Raw genomic sequence first — 22505 nt, forward strand, 5'->3', positions numbered from 1 at the left:
ACACACACACACACACACACACACACACACACACACACACACACACACACACACACACACACACACACACACACACACACACACACACACACACACACACACACACACAGTTATATAAAAAAGCCCCATCAGATGGCCAAACACTGTCTGTGTACTTAGCAACCAAGTGTGTGTGTGTGTGTGTGTGTGTGTGTGTGTGTGTGTGTGTGTGTGTGTGTGTGTGTGTGTGTGTGTGTGCATTGCTTTTGGGCTTAGTCACAAAGAAAAAAACTTGAAATTACAGAGGAATGCAGTGTCTCAACGGGCTGTGTTTGTTCTAAAAGATGTGGGATCCATCTGTATCCTGCGAGTGTGTGTTTGTGTGTGTGTGTGTGTGTGTGTGTGTGTGTTGTGTGTGTGTGTGTGTGTGTGTGTGTGTGTGTGTGTGTGTGTGTGTGTGTGTGTGTGTGTGTGTGTGTGTGTGTGTGTGTGTGTGTGTGTGTGTGTCTTAAGCTTTGTTCCTTAAAGTGGAGTTATCAGCAGTTCCACTGACAGCCTGATGGCAGGAGTTCAGCTTCAGCATTCAGCTGCACTGACGGATCAGATGCTCCATTGACAGATACGCTCTCAATTCCTCGAATCAAGGGAAGGAAAAAGTGACACATGGTATGGTATTTTAAACATTTTGTGATAATTATAATCAAACGACAACTGATACCTTAACACATGTATTTATGATGAGTACACACATTAGTAAACAGTATTTTCAGTAAATTTTAGAGTATGAATGAACAAATCCGTTTTAGATACTCAGACCTTAGCCGTTTTTTGAATCAGGCTGTAAATACATAAACATCATAAGTTGTCTTTTTTGGCTTGGTGTGTTTGTAATTTCCAGTCTTTCTGTAGCTAACCTCATAGTAGCTTGATGCTTGGTGAGAGGAAGGACCAGTTTAGGAATCAGTACTTTGAACACTTGGGCCCTTTTGCAACACTGTTCACCAGTAAAGAATCTTGAATCTTTTGCGAAGTTTCTTAAATTTTTTCTGAAAATGTGACTCAGTTGTGACGATTAAAAAAAAAGTCTTTATGACACCTTATTTATTGTTAAAGTGGAAATCAAGGAAGAAATTTACGTTATTGATTTGCAAATGTTTACGCACACATACATGATCCCACCGCTGTAAAAGCTAATTATCCACCCAGAAGGCCACAGCTGTAAATAGATATATATAGCAGTGAAACTTATTTATACTGTTATGCCCCAACCAGATTTAAAGCTTTTATACCAACAGATGGATAAAATATTATGTTTTTCATCAGGACCAGCGTCAGGGAAAGATTAACAGTCTGCTGTTAATGCACACACTGACTTGCCAGAAGCGGATAATCTGTCCACAGATGTGAGCGTTCTGTCTGACAATAGTGTTTCTCTGCCAGATTTATCTGCTGCAACCAACACAGCATCTTCTGTAAACACCATAGAAACTCATCAGACTCACAAAGGAGCGTGCTTCCAGCTTTGTGCTTTTTGCTCTGCATTTTTGGTTTTAATACTATGAAACAGCTTGAACCATTGAACGAATGAATGAGTAAAGAAAGGTTTATGCAGTGATGTCTCTGAAAGATTAGGGGAAAGGATCTGATTCCAGCACGTGCCTCGTGTGACCCATGACATCCTCTCATCACTGGTCCATTCATTTTTGAAGCCCACATGACCACCTGATTATTAGTGTGTGTGTATGTGTGTATGTGTGTGTGTGATCCCTTATGGCTTATGTGCCCTGGCTTGTCTGTGTGTAGTTGTTGGTGCACTAGCATGGTGTGTCTGTGTGAGTACTTGTGTGGATCTAAGCTTGTGGGGTCACGCGGGTTTATACGCCGACCCCGGAGCTCATCTAGTCTGATCTGATTTCCTCCCGGCGGACTGATGTGGAACAGTAGCCCAGATGCTGCAGAGATTAGAAGTCCTTGCAGTGTTTTGGGGAACATTCAGATCATTGAGGAAAACAAACACAATGGGGGAAATTGTTCAACGAGTGTGTCATACTGCATACTCCAGTATCTGGCATTTCTGTTACATAAAGCAATTATCTCTGAAGCTAAATTTAAAGCCTGTGTGATGCCTGGTGAGTCAGGCAGTTTTGAAGGCTAAACTCAGAACACATGAAAAGAAGAATCCAGATTTTTCCATGAGGAACTACTTTCCCTATGTGCTGTCAAAGCAATACTCCTAGACATTAAACAAACACACAACAGACAGTGTGGGCGCAGATGTGACTGTAGTAATGTGCAGTTGCATGGTAGGAGGACTAACAAGAGGCAGATCTTAGAAAACAATGGTGAGTTGAAGCAACAGATGCATAAATAAACTGACCTTTGGAAAGTTTTGATCATAATCTAACTTATCCTCATGGGGATAAGTCTGTGTTTATATATTATGTGACTTTAAGTTATCTCATAGAGTCAGATGCTTTTAGTGTCAGTGCTGCAAACAACTGAAACATTTTGCAGTACGACCTGAATTTGAGCATCCATCTGTCACCAGAATGTAGCTTTTTTTAAAAAATTTTTTTTTAAGTGTTTAATAATCATGCTAGTTATTTAGGTGTTTTTTATTATTTTAAGTTTATATATTCAATTCTTCTTACTGTTTTTACTCACTTCATTTCCATAGTAGCCTGAACTAATTCTGTTAGCTTCTGCTGTTGTCAATTTTGTATCTACTCTCAGCATCATTGTAAATGAGGATCGGTTTTAATGATCTGTTCGAGAACTTTAGAAAAAGGTTGATGGAGAATCTCTTAACTTAGTTTCATTCGCAGACTTAAATCCCCCTTCTCCTAAAATCTGTTATTAAGAGATAAACAAAAGAGAGGAAACGTGTCTTTAGTTTCCGCTTAGTTGTATCTACACAACATGGAAAGTGGGCATCATTTAGTCTTAAACTTTAGCCCATGGCTTTGAAAAAACTCCAATTACTTTCTGAGAAAATTTAACCAACTGACATCACACATGGTCAAAAACAACATTTTCAGACATGAAATATAGTTTTTATGCACCAATTTTTTTCCTTCAGTAGTTTCTAGTTCCTTACATCAGTAAGTCCATTTTTTAGTCAGAAAACAGATATTTTCACTATCAATGTCAGAATCCTTTTAACAAAAACAATAAAATGTCTGACAGGAATAATCCAGTTTAATCCTCTCCTACAGGCCTCTATACATGTGTGTCAGTGGCTGTGTCTGCCTCAACCCCCTCCTTTGCCTTTGTTTGTTGATGTTTTAGTTGTTTTGGGACGTTTTCTGAGCAGAGAGAATCACAGCCAAGTAGTAGCGAGATGTAGAAGCTATCCTGAGCAGCTACGATAATGGACGTAGAACGGTGAAAGAAAAGCACAACCAAAGTGAAACGAAAACGCCAAACAGTTAAAAGCTTTTAACTAGACAAGGGTGACGCTTGGCTCAACTTTCTGTCACAGGATGAAGAGCAACGTGAGCTGTCAAATACCTGTGACTCTCACGTAGAAACACAATGCCGCAGGTGGTTGCTGGGATAGTGGGTGTGTTCGCATAGCTTCAGTCGGAGGCTGTGGGTGTGCGCTGCTGCTGGCACTGAGCCAAGGAGGAAGCGACCAGTTTGAAAGTTGCGCTTACTAACGAGTAACAACAATTAGCATACTTGATTTACAGTCAAGAAACCGACTCCTGACATCATTCACATCGTTTCCTTTTAATAGAGCTCTATCATATACATACAGTACAATATGCTCAAGACAGATTTTATGGCACATCCATTTTTGTTGTACATTTTGCAGTCGCTGGTATTGCTGTGAGGCTACAGTAAAGTGACCATTAGAATCTGTTACTTAGGTAGATACAGCAGGTGGATTGACCTCAGTGGGTAAGAATAAGGTTGCTACAGCAAAAACACATGCACTGTCAGGTTATATAGTCCACTAAGGGTGGGTCACACATCCAGTTACACAGACCGATACTCGAAGGGGCGATGTTATTATGTTCTATTGAAACCCCTTTGTTGTTGTTTTGTTTTTGGAATACGCTACAACAGTGGCTACCGTGATCCTGGAGGGCTGCTGGATGTACAAGGTTCAGGCTCCTCCCACACAGCCTTTGTTTGATGATGTAAAGCACTGCATGTATACCTTTCAATGACGACTGAATGTGTTTGCAGGCATCATTTGAAATAGAAACACATTTCAAGCTTTGAGTTCAACCAGAACCTTGGACATCCAGCAGGAGTGAACGATAACGGTGAATAAGGATCTAGTATTCAGGTTTCTACTGCAATACAACTTTACCGCCAATACTACAGGTACAGAGTACTGCTAAGAGGTTATTCACATATGTACAGACTGCTGTGTAACAGCGCAGAGAGTTGACAAGTGAGTGTGCGTTTTGTTTCCAAGTCTTGAGAGCATGTTTGAGATAGAAAAATAAAACAGTGATAGACTACCATCCACTGTGTGCCACCATCATACATAAGTGCTGCTGTCCATCTTCACCCTGTTATTAATGCTCATTAGAACGAAAGCAGTCGTCACTCGTTCAGTCAGATTTTAAAAAAGAAACGCATAAAATGATTGTCTCAAAAAATAATTTAAAAATAAAAATAATAAAAAAATGGCATAAAGTTAAACAAAAAGACAACATGTAACTTACCCGCTCATCACCTTTCCCTTTTATCAGCTTAAAGTGATAAAGGTGTGTGTGTGAAGTGCACAAAGTCTGTACATACAGTATACATAAGTGTTTAAGAGCAGGACTGTGAGCACCTCCTTTGTATTACTTGTTTCCAAACTTAATGTCTCTTATTTAAAACACACCTGAAGGTTAAAACGTCCCCTTAGTGTCCCGTTTAATCTGCTGAAAGTGCTTCACATACTTGGCATGGCACCCAGCCTCCTCTGAGGAGACTTTTTGCGTCCCTAAATGTGCAAGGGTGGCAGTTTGACAGTTATCCACCTTCAGGGTTGAACAATAGGAAACAGCAAACAATGCAAAAATAAGACGAGCTCATGAGCCGGTGGCTGAAGCAGGAGGATCAGGAATGTTTGGATGAGGATGGAGGAGTGTGGAGGTGTTAGCAGCTGATGGAGCAGCTGTCTGCGCTCTAAATGACCTGGCAGCAGCTGTGCGGGGTAGGTGTGCAGAGCAGACCCTCCTTTGGGCTCCGGTGGATGTTGACAGACAGAGTCTTGTCGCTCAGAGGCATCTGCAGCACCCTGTTCTTCATGTTCCTGTGGTTCTCCCTGGCCAGGTCCAGCTCTCCCAGCCTCAGGGTGCCCGTGCAGGGTCCCTCCAGCAGCGGGTCTCCGAGCGCATCTCCCAGTGGAGGCTGTGGGTGGTACAGGTTCCCCCTGGGTGAAGGGCCTCCCAGGAGTGAGACTTTATCAAGGCTTCCAGTGGAGCCGCCCATGCACATCCTCCACATTGGACGGTCCTGAGTGTCCCCCCCAACAACGTTAGCACTGCCCCCACTACCTCCCCCTCCTCCCCCCTTTAGGTTATGGAACTGAGAGCTCAGACATAGGCTCATCAGCTTCAGGCTTTCCACCAGACCACTGGCTGCTTTGGGAGTGCCTTTGGCTTGGCCTGAACCTGATCCAGGACTAGCACAGTTGGAGGGGCTTCCTTGCCCTGACCCCCTTTTCTCTCTACCGTCTTTCCTGCCTTCTCCCTCTGCCCTTGGTCCAGCCACAGCTGCAGAGTCCGGTTTATGGCTTTCTGTGTCCTCATCACTAGTCTCTGGACTGGGGGTGAAAGCAGCGACTGGTGCTTTAATTCCAGCAGTTTTAGGTGATGACGAAAGTGTCAAAGGAGAGGGTATTCTCGTGTTCAGGTTCAGACTGAGACTGGGTTTGGGTGGACTGAGTCCATTCAGCTCCCTCTGCTCCTCCTCTTCCTCCTCCTCTTTATCCTCCTCGTGGATCTGGTTGAGAACTGGAGCACTCATACGCGATGTGAGTCGGTTACCAGAAGAAGACGTAGATGATGATGATGATGAGGAAGTGGAGGCTTTGCAGCGAAGCACCACCTGAGCTGGTAGTGTCGAGGGGGATAATTTGTCTTCGCCACCTTCTTCCTCCTCATCCTCCTCCACGCTGAAAAGACTGGGACTTCTAGGTTTGCAGGGGCCCACTGAGGTCAGAGAGCCTAGTCTGAGAGGGTTGGAGTGGGGCTTGGGCAGAGGCCTGAGCCCCCTCTCCTGGTTCTGTCGAGCAGGCTGCTGCTGGCTGGGTGCCGGGGTGTTGTTCTCCGGTCGCTGGCTGACGTCCAGCAGAGCTGTTTTGGGCCTGGGGCCTTTGTGGAGGCTCTCAGCACTGCGGGCTGGGGACTGTGGCCCTCCAGGGTGGGAGATAGCTGGACCTCCCAAGCCATCACTGACATCCTGGTGAACGTCCACTCTGGTGGGCCAGGACTGCCTGTGAGAGTGAAACACCACATACAAAGGGTCATCGTCAGGCTGTAGCTGGCACAAAAACATCGCTCTCCTTCCTGATAAAGGCAGGTACAGGTGTGTGAGACATTTCCAGAACGATTATAAATATCTGAACTAATCAGCTCAGCAAATACACCTGTCAGAAGCTCCGCCCTGCAGATGCATGAATGACAATGTCAGGGAAAATATTCCAATCATGAAGCGTGATGCTTTCACAAGCTGTGTGTTGGAATCCAGAGCATCTCTGCCCAGGGCAACGTACGACTGCACAGAGGAGGAAACTCTCATTGCTAACATGCTTGTGATGCCTTTTGTAGTAAGCCTGGAGAATAAGCAGTTATAAAGAGGGTAGCCTGAAGATACACGTGCAATGCACAAATAATACCTGTTGCTAATTGCCTGGGGTTGTGTTGTATTGTGTTGTGTTGAATGCTTAAGGGAGGCTAACATAGCTTAGCATACCCACAGAGCAGTAAGCCTTGGTCTCTACAGCAGTGGTAAAAAAAAAACACACTTCTAAAGATGATGATTTATCTACACACAAGTTAATACGTTTCGTAAAGAAATATTTACACAATCCGACAGCTCTGCAACCACAGTAACTGTTTCGTCTAAAACTTATCGCTTCTGACTCAAGATCTTCACTTGAATTTTAAGCCATACTTTTCTTTTTAATCTTTGGTTCAATTTTCTAAATGAGCCAAAATATATACCATTATTTGTCTAAAAAGATTTTCAGTTGTATATTGTGATAATGTTGCTGACCTGCATCCTCGACTCTCTGTCTGTTTCTCAGCCTCTGCTGAAAAAAATGACCTAACTGTCCGTTTGCTGTCAAGATTTCCTCTGTTAAGTGACAGTACAATGCCCTGCAGAGGCAGCATTCTGTCTTTCCCCAGACGCTCATGTGTTTGTGTGTGTGTGTGTGTGTGTGTGTGTGTGTGTGTGTGTGTACCTGAACTGTGCCTTGCTGGGGCTGGGTGATCTTGTCTGGCTGTGCTGCTCCTTCTCTTGCCTCTCCCTCAGCATCCTCTCAGCCAGCAGGAAGTACGTAGCTGTAATGTGGTTGTACTGATTTGACTCCAGAGCCCTGTGAGGACAGAGAGTGAATCAACTTGAGTTCCAAAATACACACAGGTACATCAGGACACACACATACACACACACATGTATAAGCACACATCAACACACAGATCAGGACAAAGCCTGTGTGCGAGTCAAAAAGGAAGTGACGGGGGTGAAGATTTAATTTGACATGGCAACAGCTCAGAACTGACTGCCAGCTGGCAGTTAATGGCAATTACACTGTTGAGGACACTCGACTACTCTGAAGCTGGACTGGTGGAGCATGGCGACATTTCTGAGGTTACACAGGAAAGAAGAGCTGTGTGATGATGATCAATGTGTAGAAGTACACATACTCAGTGATGGTGTCTCTGTCTGCAATGCCCCCCAGCACCATGCGCTGGATTATGGAGCCGTGCTCCTCCTCAGACAGGCTGCGGTGGGACACCAGAGGGGTGGACAGCTTGGTGGCAGGGGAGGGGTCGACACCTTGAAGCCATTTGTGGCCCCCTATTTCTTCTAAGGTGGCTCGTTTCTTGGGGTCCCTCTGCAGCATGTGAGCTATTAGACTGGAGAAGGTCACAAAGAAGATCAGAGTTATGGAGGACATACAGAAACATCTGAGAAATACTTATATAAAAAACATCAACAAAGTTCTAAAATAGATCTCTCCATTAAACTAACAACATGAGCTGGCATCAGAAGCATCACAATGTCTATTTATCTTAAAGGTCCCATATTATGCAAAATTCCCTTTATTAAGTCGTTTAGTGAAATTTGTGGGTCTTTGGCTTTCCTCCCAGCCCACAAAATGTGACATTTAATGACAAAACCTGTACTTAGTAGTGCTTGTGAATGTAAAATCCTGACCTAAAACAAGCTGTTTGGATTTGGGGGATTTGCTGACGTCAGCGATTCCCTTTTTTGACCAATCAGGAGCAAGTCTGACTTGATTGGTCTACAGGAGCAGATACCCCTGAACCCCCTCCCCGCCCACTCCTCTCCCCGCTGCTGGAGAGTTGAAAAGCCATCACTGCTCTGTTTTTGGATGTAAACGGCCACATAGTTCCATGCACAAGCTTCCCATCTCAGAAGAAGACAAGACTAAGTGGCTAGAGTTCATTTATGAGGGAAATGTGCCAGCTGCACTCAGTAAAACTGTGCATGTGTGTGCTAGTCACTTCACGGCCGACTGCTTTTCCAGTTTTGGACAGTACAACAGAGAGCTAGTGAATAGACTGGTCCTGAATCCAGGCACATTACCAACCATCCACCAACAAACCTCAGACCCTGGAAATGTGAGTATTTTAAATGCTGTGTGCTGTGGAGCAGATGTAAGAGCTTTTCCTCAGTGTCCCCCCTGTCTCTGTGTTAGCTTCAGGATGCTAACTTCAGCTGCGGTTAGCCTGTTGTTTTAGCCTGTAATGTTACGGTAAACAAGCTTTGCTGTTTTCTAAACATTTTGCACTCGGAGCTTGTGGTGCTGCTCTCAGTGACGCTGAAGAGCAGGGCGGTAACAGCGGTGGCTCATTTACATATGAAGGCCACGCCCACTAAATCAGAGCATTCTGAACAGAGGGGCGATGAGAGCCTGGAAACAATGCTGCTGTGCTTGATTTATTGGCTTTTTGGACCAAAACATGTTACTACCATTTCATGAAGACATCAATGATCCATATTAAACTGCAGAAAAGGAGCAGAATATGGGACCTTTAACCTTCATTAGTATTATTACTGAAACAGAGAGAGGCAGCAAGTGAAACTGAGCAGAAACAAGACCAGTCAGAAAGAAAACCAAGGCAAAGGGTAATTATTACCTAAATTATCTATTGTAAAATTTCACTTTAGTTTATTGACTGTCTTGGACTTGAACATTGACCTACTGTGCTTGTACTGTACTGTAAGTTAGGGGTGGGAGAAAAGTGGATGTATTGAAGTGTCGGGACATCTTGTTTCCCAATTTTAAATCTTTATTTTTTCCAAAAAACTATATATTTTTTTTGTTTCAAATTTAAATCCTTTATTTGAGTCTTTGTTTTTAAGCTGGGTTGGAAAAAGTTGAGATGTCAGATTCTCTAAATAAAACCTAAAAATTGATTCACAGTGGGAGCAATTCAAGAACCATTTTTTTCCTGAAAGTATGGCTCCTGATCAAGCCTGCACACATCATCAGTATCATTCAACTCTTCACATGGTCTGGTGTTAAAAAAATAAAAATCATAAAAATGGGAAATATCAAAGAGTTGTAGTTTGAATCGAATCGGCATCCAAAAATCATAAAAGAATCAAATCAGGAGAAAAGCATATGGTCCCATCCCTCCTGTATGTGTTAGCTTCAATGCTCTAACTTTCAGTTTGAGTTGCTAATGCTACCGCTAGTTGCAGTTTGATTTTAGCTGGCCAGAAGTGATAACAATGGCTGTTCTGTTCACATTTATTTACATTAGTGGATGTTTTACGAGAGCTGGTATCTAAACAGTTGATACTGAGTCTGGGATTGTGACCACAGCATTTACAAAAGCACCATTGACACCATCACTGAATGACTCTCTTCTCTTCAAGTGTAGGCATATGTTAGCAAAAAACAAAAAAACAAAAAAACGAAAGATACATGAAAGAGCTATTCTTTCAAAATCTTGTCCAACAAAAAGAAAAGAGTCATACTTTTAATTGTGTGATAACTCTACAAACAAGCCAGATAGTGTCATAAAGATATACAAATGATATATAAGCCTATCACTACCTTGAACACAAATATCAAGCACATTGTCAATCTAAACACCATTACATTTCTTTTTGCAACCCAGCTGTGATAACCTCTCTGGACAAAAAGTTTGCTTAAAGAAGAGCAGTATACCCGAGGCTGCAGGGGCGTGTCAGCTGTTATCAGAGCCAGTATCTAAAGTACCGTGTGCAAGCCAACATAAAAAAATGAAATCATTTTCAGAAACAATGTGTCTTCAAATCCAAAGCCATCCAAAATGTGCTCAGTACCCATTCTGCCCCGCTCTGCTTTGATGCATCGTTAAAGCCTCACAATGTTAAAAATAGAGGGCTGATTTTAAAGGGTGCATTAGATACACTTAACGCTGCACTGCATCTCTGGCGGAGCAGCTGACTGCAGCAGCAAGTGAAAGCAGGACAACGAGGAGGAGCAGAAGAGAGGCTGCTCCTCTCTCCCTCTCTTGTCTTCACACATCTATAAACATGAAATATGCAGTATCTGCAGAGTACTCCGTCCATCTGTGTGGGTACGTGCACTTGTGTGCTACTCACTCTCGGCATTCATGGGAGATGTGTGGAGGCACTGTGTATTTGCAGTCCATGATCATGGTCAGTGTCTCGCTGTCGTTAGCCTCCTGGAAGGGGGGCTGACCGCACACCAGCATGAAGAGGATCACCCCCAGACTCCAGATATCTGCAGAGTTGTGAGAGAAAGCAGGCTATTAACACCAGAAATCCTTGAGAGCTCACAAAATGAACAAGTTTAATGTTTTCATCTTGAGTGTGGTGTCTACAGGAATATAAGATAACTACACAGACCAACTGTGCACACGTGTGTTGCTTCTGCTTTGTGACCTAGATATAAAAAAACAAGAGCAGTGTGCCCCTGGTTTAAATGAAGCATGAATAACACTCGATCAGAGTCATTTCTGTAAATATGCACATCTGTCAGACCAAAGATGAGGCTTAGCACTGCAGCCCGCCGCCAGCGTCACACTCGCATACGCATGCATGCACTCCCACATACACACTCCGTCCCAGGAAAGTGGGTTAACGTGTTCATCCCTCAAAGCTTCATACAAACGCTAATTTCATGCAACACTTCTCCTGCTCCGATTAGTCCTTTTAAAAGAGCAACTTTTTGCTCCTGGCATTCTGCGGCGCTTTGGTCAGCAGGATGGTCCACTGACACACATTCAGCTGTCTGGCTAAGAGGAGAGGGACAGTGACATTACAGCTCTGAAAGTCTGCTGACCCTTTTTTTCTCATCAACAAGGAGGCGATACATGTAGTGAAAACTCAAACAAATGCTTTGGCTTAAACAATCAGGATTGCACTTGTATATTTCTTACTGAACTTAACCCTGTCCTCGTCCTCTAACCGCACAAACCATCTTTACACCACATCACATTCACCCATTAGATTTTCATATAAGGATGGAAAAAGATGCCATTCTATGCGCTCATGGGTACTTATCTCTGTCACACAGATTCACACGCCTCAGGCATTGCCAGTGGGAGCAATTCATGAACCGGTTAAATGCTATCATTTTCCTTCTTAGCGACATGTAAGTCAGAAAAACTGACATAATCATCCTTCATGCCAAAGATGAAGACACAACAATGCTTTTTCGCTCCATAAGTTCAACAAAAAAGTTGATCTTTACAGCAAGATAAATGTGTTTATCAGCCAGGTACAAACTATTTTAATCTGTAGAGCTCATTTATCTGACAACACAGTGTACAGGGGTTACATTTTATAATGACTCAGCTGTTTAGAAGATATGAAGATAAAGAGTTTTACATAATCAGAGGCACAGCTGACCTGGCTGATAAATGGGCACACTGTAGCCGTAAGCGAAGAGGTTACAGGCTTTCCTTAAGGGCCCCGTGAGGAGTTTCTAAGTGATCTTAAAAAAATCTAACCTCTAGATATATGCCTAACTGTAATACACAATTCAAAATTAGATTATCAGCGCCAAACTTGGTGATTTCTAAACGCTACTTCTCAGCTTTGGGATTGGGTCGGACAGGACTGGATGGGTTTATGGCACATCAAAGTCCCGCTGACAACGCCAAAGTTTATCAGTGAGAAGACAAATCTGTGTTTTTCTCCACCGAAAACCATTTCTTGGATTAGTTTTGCAGTAGTAGTGGTAGGGATGGGTACCAAATTAGGTACTTTTATAGGTACCGACCGAATTCTGTCAAAAGTACCAGGTATCGATTCATGTAAAACCAAAAGGTACCATGTTTAGGTACCTAAATGCATCCTTGTGACCGTGAGGGAGTGGAAGAGTAGGGGATTTTCCATGATGGACATGAACACAGCATTGCAAGGTTATATACTGAAGAATAAATTTGTTACATTGAAATTTTTTTATATTTCATTATTGAATAAATTGATATTTTTTACCACATAAACACAAAAAAGTACAGAAACTTGGTACCGTTGAGTACCGGTACCGATTGCCAGGTACCGGGCATCAGTACGGTATCGTTTCAAATGTGAAAGGTTCCCATCCCTAAGTAGTGGCCACTGAAGTTGAACTGTCAGACAGAAAAAGGACAGAAGAGCAGAAGAAAGCTAAACAGGAGAGTAATAGAGCACGAGCTAAAGGCTAACACAGGGGCTAAACTGTGATAATGTTCATTCCAACCCACATGCAGCAGGTATTCTGCAGTGGTCTGTTCAAACTTGAGAGTCTGTCAATAAAATGAAGAGTGATGTTATGTTAGGCTTGCTTGGTAAGGTTGGAGATGAGCTCTAGTAAGACATAACCAGGTTTTTCTCATGCTACACCTTTCGTACTCGTCTCAGAACTAAGGGCTGTAACAAAGCAGGTTGCTAAACTACAGCACAAACTGAGTTTACAAAGTTTGCTTGTTGTCACGTTTCAAACAATATCACTACATAACTGCAAATAAATTGATTACTTTGTCTCTTTGTATCCTTCAAAAGGTTGTCTTGAACAAAGTTGCGTTAAAACAAAGATCTGATCTCCATTAATTTCTTTCAAAACAAACGCATACCTTAGTAAAAGTCAAGTCTTCAAGACAATGGGTGCAAGTGCTCATGGGAAACAGAGTCTTTTTTTTTCTGGCTTTTCCAGATAGTCTTCACAGTCGCTGTAACTCCACGTCTTCTCCTCATAAGACCTCAACTGAAGCTAATCTAAGTTCAGCATTATGGCTTCTGATGAAGAAAGGCTAATGCTTGAAACGTACAGTCATCAGCTGCCTGCTGAGCATGGGCGGTAAAAGAAAGCAGTCAGAGTACACCAGAACAAAAAACTACTGAGTCACTAAAAAGCTGCGGGAAAGTGAGGAAGGAGGAATCAATGAACAGCTACTCTGCTGCTGCTATCATCAAAGGCTTTATAAAAACATAGTTTGAGGAGCAATTATTTACATAACTAAAGCGATAAGTGCAGCTCTGAGTGGCTGATATTTGAGTATTTATTTTGGAGGGAGACAAAGCTTTTTGTCCGTGGCTGCTCAGGCCAAACATCAGCTCTAATTCTACAATGTAAAACTCAGTTAAAATGTGATATAATGAACATCCTGTGCAGCTCATGACTCTCCTCAGAGGACCCAGCAGCAGACATATTAATTACAACCAGAACAAACCCTCTGCTTGTGTAACTTGCATCTGTTTCACATATTACAGATTCCCTCTGTAAAGAAATGGTGAGTCAAAGTGGGTTAATCCTCTGAAAGGCCTCAGGATACGTCTCCACATTTCTTCATACGAGTGCAGTTAGTGGGTTTATGTGCTGGAGATCTCTATCTGTTAAAGTGAATATGTCAGTTTGCTGTGGGTGGTGAGTATTTATTGCTCTGAGGCTGTGAAGGAGCGTCTCATGCTGCTGATGGAGGGAGCAAACTCTGCTGCAGTCCCCACCACCATCTTACCCCCCAGCCAATGTATCCTAGCAACCATGACCCTACTCCCTCATTACTTGCGTCAGCCGGCCGCTGAACTTCCTTCCTCAATAACTTTATTTATAACCCAGATGGTTGACACATCTCTGGATTACAGGGGTCAACGTCACTGCACATAAGTATCCCCTGAGCTAACCACGCTGGCTATTTATCGGCGACAGCTGGGAGTGTAAACATCCTTTTCCTCAGTTCTGCATTTCAACAGCCATTGTTTCCCTGAGATAACCAACAACCACTCCCATGTGTCTCTACTCTGTGAACCTCAGGGCTGATCCGCCAAGATCAGCATCCTGTCCTGCTGATTGTTATGCAACATGTTTTTAAAGAGATCTTCCACTCGGTCAGGTTCATTATGTACAGATAGGCTCTGAATTATTCATGTGCCCAGGATATGTTCTTTGTAATTGCTATTAAGTATTTTTTTGAAGTGCAGCTTGTGCTTTTGAAGAGGAAGAAGAAATCTATATTTAACTTTGCGTTTACTGGAGACAAAAAGGAGCGAGCCCACACGCTGCATTACATCAAAAAGTACAAAAAAAGAGGAAGGCATCTTTTCACAGCTCTTATTAAGCAATCATCTGAGCTGAAATTTTTACACACATGCCTGCACCGTGTCATGTGTGAGATTGAAATTTCACACTTCTGCTCATATTTTCTCCTAACATTCGTCTGATTTACCTCCTGTTTTCTGTCAGCGTTGATTTAGTCTATGAGAGGCGTTTTCTAAGAAAAAGACGGGATTTGAAGATGTCATAGGAAGAACTGTGTTTGTGACATATTATGGACATATAAATGATAAAAGTCATCCTCCTTTGTAAGATAAAATCGTGTTATTCCACCATGAGAGAGGATGATGAAGACGTTCAGTGATGCCGCTTGAAAAACACACGTGACTCTTCACATTAATAATAAAACTGAGCGTTTTCTTCGCCTCTTGTAGTTAGGCGACTGTAACTCCTGTCAGCGGCAGGACTGAGCCAGATGCAGCTTTGCCTTCTCTATTTTTGATCACTTTTCTTCTTAAATTATTTCCAGCGCTTCCTAAAAAGAGCAAAGAACTCCAACTAGGCCCGACTGCTTGAGAAGGCCGAGTGTGGACAGCCTCTTTATCTCTGCAACAAACTGGGCCCGCAGCCACCTGGCATGTCCCCAGCAAACCTCAGCACCCTTCAGACCGTCAGCAGGTAGCTTGGCAACAATAAGATCCCAGGCCACGTTACCTCAAAGGCCCAACACGTCAAGACTGCTGGCCTCCGTTCATCCCGCTCCACATCAACCTACTCCGCTGATAGAATCACACATTACATCCCGGCTGGGTGGATAATCTGCGCAATCAAAACATCATCATCTCAGCTGAATGAACAATAGCTGTCAGGCAGTACCAACACTCCAGAGGACAGAACACACAAGCACACACACTGAAAATGTCCACAAACGTCTGATTCGTCATCTGGGTCAGGCGCTCAGACAGGCTTTACGGGACAGCCGACCTCACATGTGCAGCCACTCACTACAACCCATGCTGTCAAATTAAAGAGGCTACCATCAACCTTTCCCAGGATCTGCGTGCAGCTCACCTGCCTCACACAGGAGAGACAGGGCGAAGGCAAGCAGAAGAAAATAGCCACTGCAAATCCACTCAGTCAGAAAAATAGAAAATGCTCTGACGCAGTGCCCTCTGGGTAAACAGACGAGACTCCTGATGCTGCTCCCTCTCCCTCCCTCTCCTCTCTTCTCTTGTCATTTTTTACGCTTCTTTACCTCTTTCAACCTCACATCTGCATGCCACCTTTATTTCTTTTCCATCGCAATCTAATCTGCAACATAAACAGTGGCTTAGCAGGCTCTGGTCCACTTCTGATGTGGGGCACAGAGGGACAATGGTGAGACTGCTTCAAGGAAGGAAACACTGACTGGGCTGTGGGAACACAATCTTCCCTGATTGGACACCAGATACTTTATTTCACTCACAGAGCGGGTAATCACTGATGGATTTAGCTGCAGTAAAATGCATTTGATCTAAATTTAAAATCTTAGTCTTGTTTCCAAACCGTTGGGAACTCAAACTGAGCTCTGAGCGGCTCCTCCTCTTCAAGCTGTTGTCTGATAAAGCTGCATGTGTGTCATTCCGTCTGCAGGGTCCATCCAAAGTCCAGTAGGTCATATAACATAACTGACATGTATCCAGAGCTATCAGTGAGTCATATCAGCAGATAGTGTGTGTGTGAATGTCACAGCATCCCTATCAGGACCTGCTGCTGGGACCATACACAAAAACAGGTCCCGTTACAGTAAAAGCTTTACTAACCACCTGTCAGAGATATCTACCTTCTGAGTAACCCAGAAATGTTGGTTAGCTTTTCTTTACACTTACCCACAGCAGGAGCGTCATACTCGTCCCCCAGCAGTATTTCAGGAGCCGAGTACGCCAGCGAGCCACATGAAGTGTTAAGAGTCTTCCCTGGCTGAAACCGGTTACTGAAGCCAAAGTCAGTTAGCTTTACGACCCCTTGCTTCTCAAAAAACACCACATTCTCTGGCTTCAGGTCCCTGTGCACCACATGCAGCCGGTGGCAGTAGGAGATGGCGTGGACAATTTGAGCGAAGTAACATTTGGCCACCTAAAAGACAAAGAACGGTGACTCTTTAATAGATCTGGAAACATAGTAATCAGCTGATTTAACAATCAAATGTAACCCCATTGATCTAATCTCTCATGTCTCACCTCACTGGAAACACTCTTAGATTAACTTCTAACCAAGCAGATAAAAGTCTGAATCCCCACCCCCTCATGATCTCTCCTTTCTCACCTCTTCACTGAGACCTCCGTCGTGCCTCATGATGCAGTCGTACATGTCTCCTCCGTCTCCCAGCTCCAGGATGAGGTAGAGCTTGGTGGCTGTGTCAATGACTTCATACAGGCGCACCACATTGGGGTGCTGCACCATCTTCATGCACCGCACCTCCTGGAAAAGGTGCCCCCGGGCCACTGGATCCAGCTTAGTCTTATCTATCACCTTCACGGCAACCTAGAGGAGCAGCATAATGAGGGCGAGTGATGATTAACATCTGTTTCAATGTACAACCATCAGCAACAAGCTTTGTGAAACAGCTGATGGGAAGTGCACTTAGACTTAAAATATCATCATGACTAATAAAGAATAACTTGACAGGTAATCACATCAAGGTGACAACACTATGCCCGTCGTGTTTGACTAAATCAACCACAAAGTCAAAGATTGACAGGATGTGCTGACATGAATCCACAGGTCACTACACGAGTTAGTCGTCACCCGTCTCTGGAATGTCTGCCTGTTAGGGTGAGGCTGACTTCCATCAAAACTATTCAGATGTGAGGAAATCCAATCACTTGCATCAGAGCATTCCACTGCGTGCACAGACACGAACAGGCGTACCTTCTCCCCTGTGAAGACATGCCGCGCCAGTTTGACCACAGCGAAGTGTCCACGGCCCAGCGTCTTGTCCAGATCGTAGAGCCCGGCGATCTTCCCGTCATGATGACGTTTGAGCCCCGCCATCTTCCTTTTGGTGCCTGCTGGACTCTGATCAGTTCTCCATGTCTTCTGAAGAATGACGGGCAGTTCTGTTCCTCCTAGACCAGCTGTCGGTCTTTTTATGTCACAGATCCACCTCTGGATGGTTAAAGTGAATATTCACAAGATCTTTTCTTCTTTTCTTCTGTGATGCTAATGCTTTTCTCAATTCAGTCCTCTCCTCTGGTGACCTGAGAATGAAAAAAGCAGATGAGAGAAGGAATCAATCATCAGCTCTTCCCATCGACCTTATGACACATCAATAAACTGATAATACACTATAGAGGGAATCCTGCCAAACCCCAAACCCTAGGTGTGAACCAGTCTGTTTAGTGACTGTTATCATATGGCATTCTCAGCACGTGAGTTCACGTCAGTTATGACCTGATTCTTTACTACTGCTAACACACTCACTGAGGCAAAACTGTTCTGAGTTTAGGCAGGTGTAACGTAAAGACTGCAAAAAGCTCGGGTCTTACTGCATGTTTGATGACTTATCCTGGGCCACACTGTCCTGACAACTCATCACCAGCCAAAAATAAAGACTTTAAAGATTGTAACGTGTAAAAATGGCTGCTAGTGCAATATGTAAAATTTCCACGATTGTTTTTTTTAAGGAGTCAGTTTCTGTACAGAGCTTTGAAGTCTGTCCTCAGCCCAGCTCATATCGGAAACACTGAACTCAACATGACTTTGTTGAAGAGGGTGTCTGTCTCTGCAGACAGCTACAGGGTGCCCTCCTGTCAGTCAAATCAATCATGTTTTTACATGTATAAAATTTCTTCATTCTGTAACTTTGAATATAACGAAAAATAGCTTTTCAGACTAAAAACATTTTCCAGCAGGCGGTAAACATGTTTATTTTTGCTGCATAGTTTTGTTTGGTGTTTGTCAGGTTTCAAGTTCTTTTGCAGCCTGCCTCAAGTAGAATCACTAAAAATTACACTTCCATATAAGCTTCATAGTTTGAAAACAGGAGGTTGCTTCTTGGTTTTCACTCATTAAAATCCATTGAGGTCCTTTTTCCTGGCTTGTAATCTATAAAAAAAATCGTATTTATATCTGGGCTCATTGAGTATCAAAGACACTTTGTATCCTATTGGTGCCACCCTGTTGGCTATGGCTCCCTTTTGCAGCAGCTCTCTCTTCTTTGTGCGTTTCTTGTAATTTTTTCATCTCTTTTTCGTAATCTTTGTATTTGGAGTGGATCATTACTTTGTGTGGTTCATTTGTTGGTCATGGACACCAAACTTTTTGTGGCTTCAGCAATAGTTTTACTACTTATTCTCCTGTGTTTGTCTGAAGATCCCAGATGTAACTATGGCCACATTGTTTACATGTGAACTCAGCCGTTAGCAGCCTGTAGCATGTCAATGCTAACTGGTGTAAGGCCGGATGTTTACCCACAAGGTGAGGAGAAGGAGGTGAGGACGACGTGCTGGTTCTCAGGTGTGAGCTAAGAAGTGACGACATGGACCTGTCCTTCCATCCATCTTTATTGGGAACGTAAGATCTATCTCCAATAAGATGGATGAGCTAGCTGTGCTAACCCAGTAACAGAGGGAATAACAGAGGGCAGAGTAGCATCATGCTATTCACAGACATGGCTAACGGAGATAACATCAGACACCAATACCACATTGGAAGAACTTCACCTGCTGTGAGCAGACAGGATCTAGGAGACAGAGATGGAGCATGACTGAAGAAGCTCAGTCCTAGACCCTGTGGAGGTGGAGACTGGCTGAACTGAAGAATGATGGACAAGCTGTCATCATCTATTTTCTTGTTGACCTTTTTGCACTTTCTTTACACTTTCTTACTTTTGTTTTCTTGATTGCTGCTGTGACTTCAATTTTGTTGGTTACAATGACAATAAAGTTCTATTCTATTCTATTCTATTCTATTCTATTCTATTCTATTCTATTCTATTCTATTCTATAAATACACTTAGTAAGATTCAGGTTTGTGGGGCCTACTACAGTCAACATTTCAGTTTCCTACATTGGCGAGCTCACATTGTTTTTTTCCAACTTAAAGGTCCCCAGCAGGCTACTGGACTTTGCAGGGCACTTGGTAATGAACTGTTCATGTTTAAAATTCCCTCCATTTATGAAGTCAAACAAATCAGGAATCATCAGTCTCTGCTTATAAATGTAGTGTTAACAAAGTAATATGACACTTTGGCTGATGGTCTCATAATTGGCAGATCAATTGATAAGCTTTCCATTTGAACCAAAGTGGCACTGGTCAGTGTCACCGTTAAGAAGTTGAGGTAAATGTTTGATTATCAAATAAATCTTACAACAAAACAAAGTGATATCTGCTGTTTGCCTATTTTATCACCGTGCCCATCATATAAATGAGCTGCACTCAGCTTTTGTTGACACTGTTTAGTTTTTTTGAACGTTGTGTGGCCTCTTTGAGAGTTTTTTTCATAATCAAAGTTGTTTCATCTGATAATCTCTCTCCCCCCTGGAGATGAAAAACTATACTCAAGTAATTCATCCTGAATGTCACTGCGTTCACATGTCTGACCCTCTGCTCCTTTCACCAGACGCTGCTGTCGTCACGGCGAACGTTGCCTCTCAGTCCTGATTATGAAACAGCGCCTCCAGGGAAGGCATGGCATTCCTCTCCCAAGAATCTACCTGTGTGCCAACAACACGGAGAAGCGGCACAAAACACACAATCCACAGGTACAGAACATTCCAACTGGGCGATCCTCGCCTTGGGTGTGACCCGCTCACCTGGAATCAGTGAGACAACAGGAAACCAAATAACTGTTGCTAAGGAGCACACCTAACAACGCAACTAGACACAACAAGACACAGATGGATGAAAAAAAGAGAAGCCCACCATTTTCTGTGCTTCTCAAATCAAAGTATGAAATCCTAAAAAGCTCTGTGGGCTTTTTATGTGATCTTCAGATGGAGGATTGTACCTGTGAGAAAAGAGTGAGTCATTTTTCTTATAATAGGAGGCTGACATCTCAATCTGACTCTGCTCTGTCTCTCGCTAGCTCTCTCCCTCTCACACACACATTCAAAGACACAAAAGGAGTCTGAATTTGACTCTTTGACTTACACCTTGGTGATATTTCCAGATAAACTATGAGCTGTGAAACACACAGACATGCACACACACACACACACACACACACACACACACACACACACACACACACACACACACACACACACACACACACACACACACACACACACACACACAAAGTGCATTCTTGAGACTGCTCTGGCACCCAGGTCAGCTGGCCAGGGCAGGTCAGGCGAGACTAAAGTGGGCTGTAGTTCAGTGAGGAGCTGGGTCAAACCAGGATCGGCTAGCTTTAATCTAGACTTCCTTTTTAACTCCAGGGTTTAATCACTTGATTAGTTTAAGAGTGCGGCTAAACTTAACGGGTTAAAAACTACTGTTAGTGTGACGCTTTGGTATTTTCACAACATTGCCAGTGAGCCCTTGGACATGTCACACTGGAGTCATGAACGCTCTGAGGATAGTTGCGTAACTGTTCAAGGTGCTGTGGGTGTATTGATTTACCAGAAAGTAGAGTGTGTGTGTATGTGTGCACACATAATAGGTCAAGGACCAGTTATGATAACTGCTACACCCTGATAGCCATGCAGAACTGTAAGATATGAGCTCTAGTTAATGTTAAAATCCCTGACCAAGTTCACTTGATAACGCTCCAAAGACACCAAAGTTATCTCATAAGCAAACACGCTGACACACTGTAGATTCATTAAAAGTGTTGTACCTCTAACACAAATATTTGGAAGCCCCTGTTTCAAAGAGAAGGTGACCACTGAAACCAGCAGGATATATCAAGTAGCTCTCATCAATCCAGCCAAACAGTCACAGATAACATTACATAAGCCTTGCATTTCAGCTTAAAGAGTAAAGACTGGAGGGAAACCTGGAACAAAAGCATTATATTGGGGTGGCATTGGTATTTTTTTCTGTAACTGTACTGAATCTCAGGGCTCCTCAGATTTTACAGGTAATCCCCTGAAGAGGCCTCAAAATTGAATTGAAGCACCATAAATAGATTTTTTTCCTTTCTTTAAGCATATGATAGAAATGAAAAACATCACATGACAAGCCCTACAGACTTGTACACAGTAGTTGTTGGATTATAATAAAGAGCCCGTCACCCTGACCTCACAGTAAAAACACATTGAAGGACCCTCATGTAGCAGGGCTGTTAAAGTCTGTCCTGATCATGCTGACTATAGTTGTATTTCCTCTGCATAGGCTCTGCTGCACATATGGATACCCCTTCTTCTGTCAACATGCCTGCTGGCCGCATCCACAATAACACTCAGTGCAGAGCAGCCTGCACTAACAGTGCTCATGTAAAGCTCCACAGACGTGGACAGGACGTTAAAACGCACCTCAGGGATGCGCATAAGAGTGCAGTCCCCAGCTGAGACCTACCTGAGCCCGGTTAAGTTGACACATTTACTTCGCGGGCCCACACCATCAGCTTGAATACGCTACACCACCAGTCCTACTTACCACAGAGGAATCTGAAGCAGCGCCAGTCGTCCTGTGTGTTCCCTTTAAAGCTGCGGGACTGTGCGGGGCTCTGCTCGGTGAGCTGCGGGAACAACCGGGGCTGAAATCTTCCAGGGTTCAGTCCCACACCCGGTACCGATTGACAGCTTACCTACCGATGATTATTCCAACGAATCCCCGTGTCACACTGTCAACCCAGCCTCCCTCTTTCTATCTCTGGTGCCTCTGACTGCGTCAAACA

General features: G+C 43.5%; 1 protein-coding gene across 1 annotated transcript; it reads right to left on the reverse strand.

The window, feature by feature from the left end:
- Window positions 1-3673: 3673 nt before the first annotated feature.
- On the reverse strand, window positions 3674-22505 carry LOC141803456 (SNF-related serine/threonine-protein kinase-like). Its single transcript, XM_074687494.1, has 8 exons — window positions 22265-22505; window positions 17591-17919; window positions 16985-17203; window positions 16549-16795; window positions 10783-10924; window positions 7863-8075; window positions 7397-7531; window positions 3674-6424 (listed from the first exon to the last, which is right to left on the reverse strand). The coding sequence occupies exons 2-8, from the start codon at window positions 17711-17713 to the stop codon at window positions 5113-5115; spliced, it is 2391 nt and encodes a 796-aa protein (XP_074543595.1). The 5' UTR covers window positions 17714-17919; window positions 22265-22505; the 3' UTR covers window positions 3674-5112.

The sequence above is a fragment of the Halichoeres trimaculatus genome, unplaced genomic scaffold, assembly GCF_033239565.1.
Source record: "Halichoeres trimaculatus isolate MK-OKI-2021-1 unplaced genomic scaffold, fHalTri1.1 fHalTri1_scaffold_14, whole genome shotgun sequence".
Lineage (NCBI taxonomy): Eukaryota > Metazoa > Chordata > Actinopteri > Labriformes > Labridae > Halichoeres > Halichoeres trimaculatus.

What these genes read in the sequence shown, in the direction of transcription:
- LOC141803456 (XM_074687494.1), bottom strand. Translation starts at nt 17,713, where the DNA reads ATGGCGGGGCTCAAACGTCATCATGACGGGAAGATCGCCGGGCTCTAC. An exon ending in ACGGAGGTCTCAGTGAAGAG is followed by an intron (nt 16,796 to 16,984) that starts GTGAGAAAGGAG and finishes TTTGTCTTTTAG; the next exon opens with GTGGCCAAATGTTACTTCGC. An exon ending in GTATGACGCTCCTGCTGTGG is followed by an intron (nt 10,925 to 16,548) that starts GTAAGTGTAAAG and finishes ACAACTCTGCAG; the next exon opens with ATATCTGGAGTCTGGGGGTG.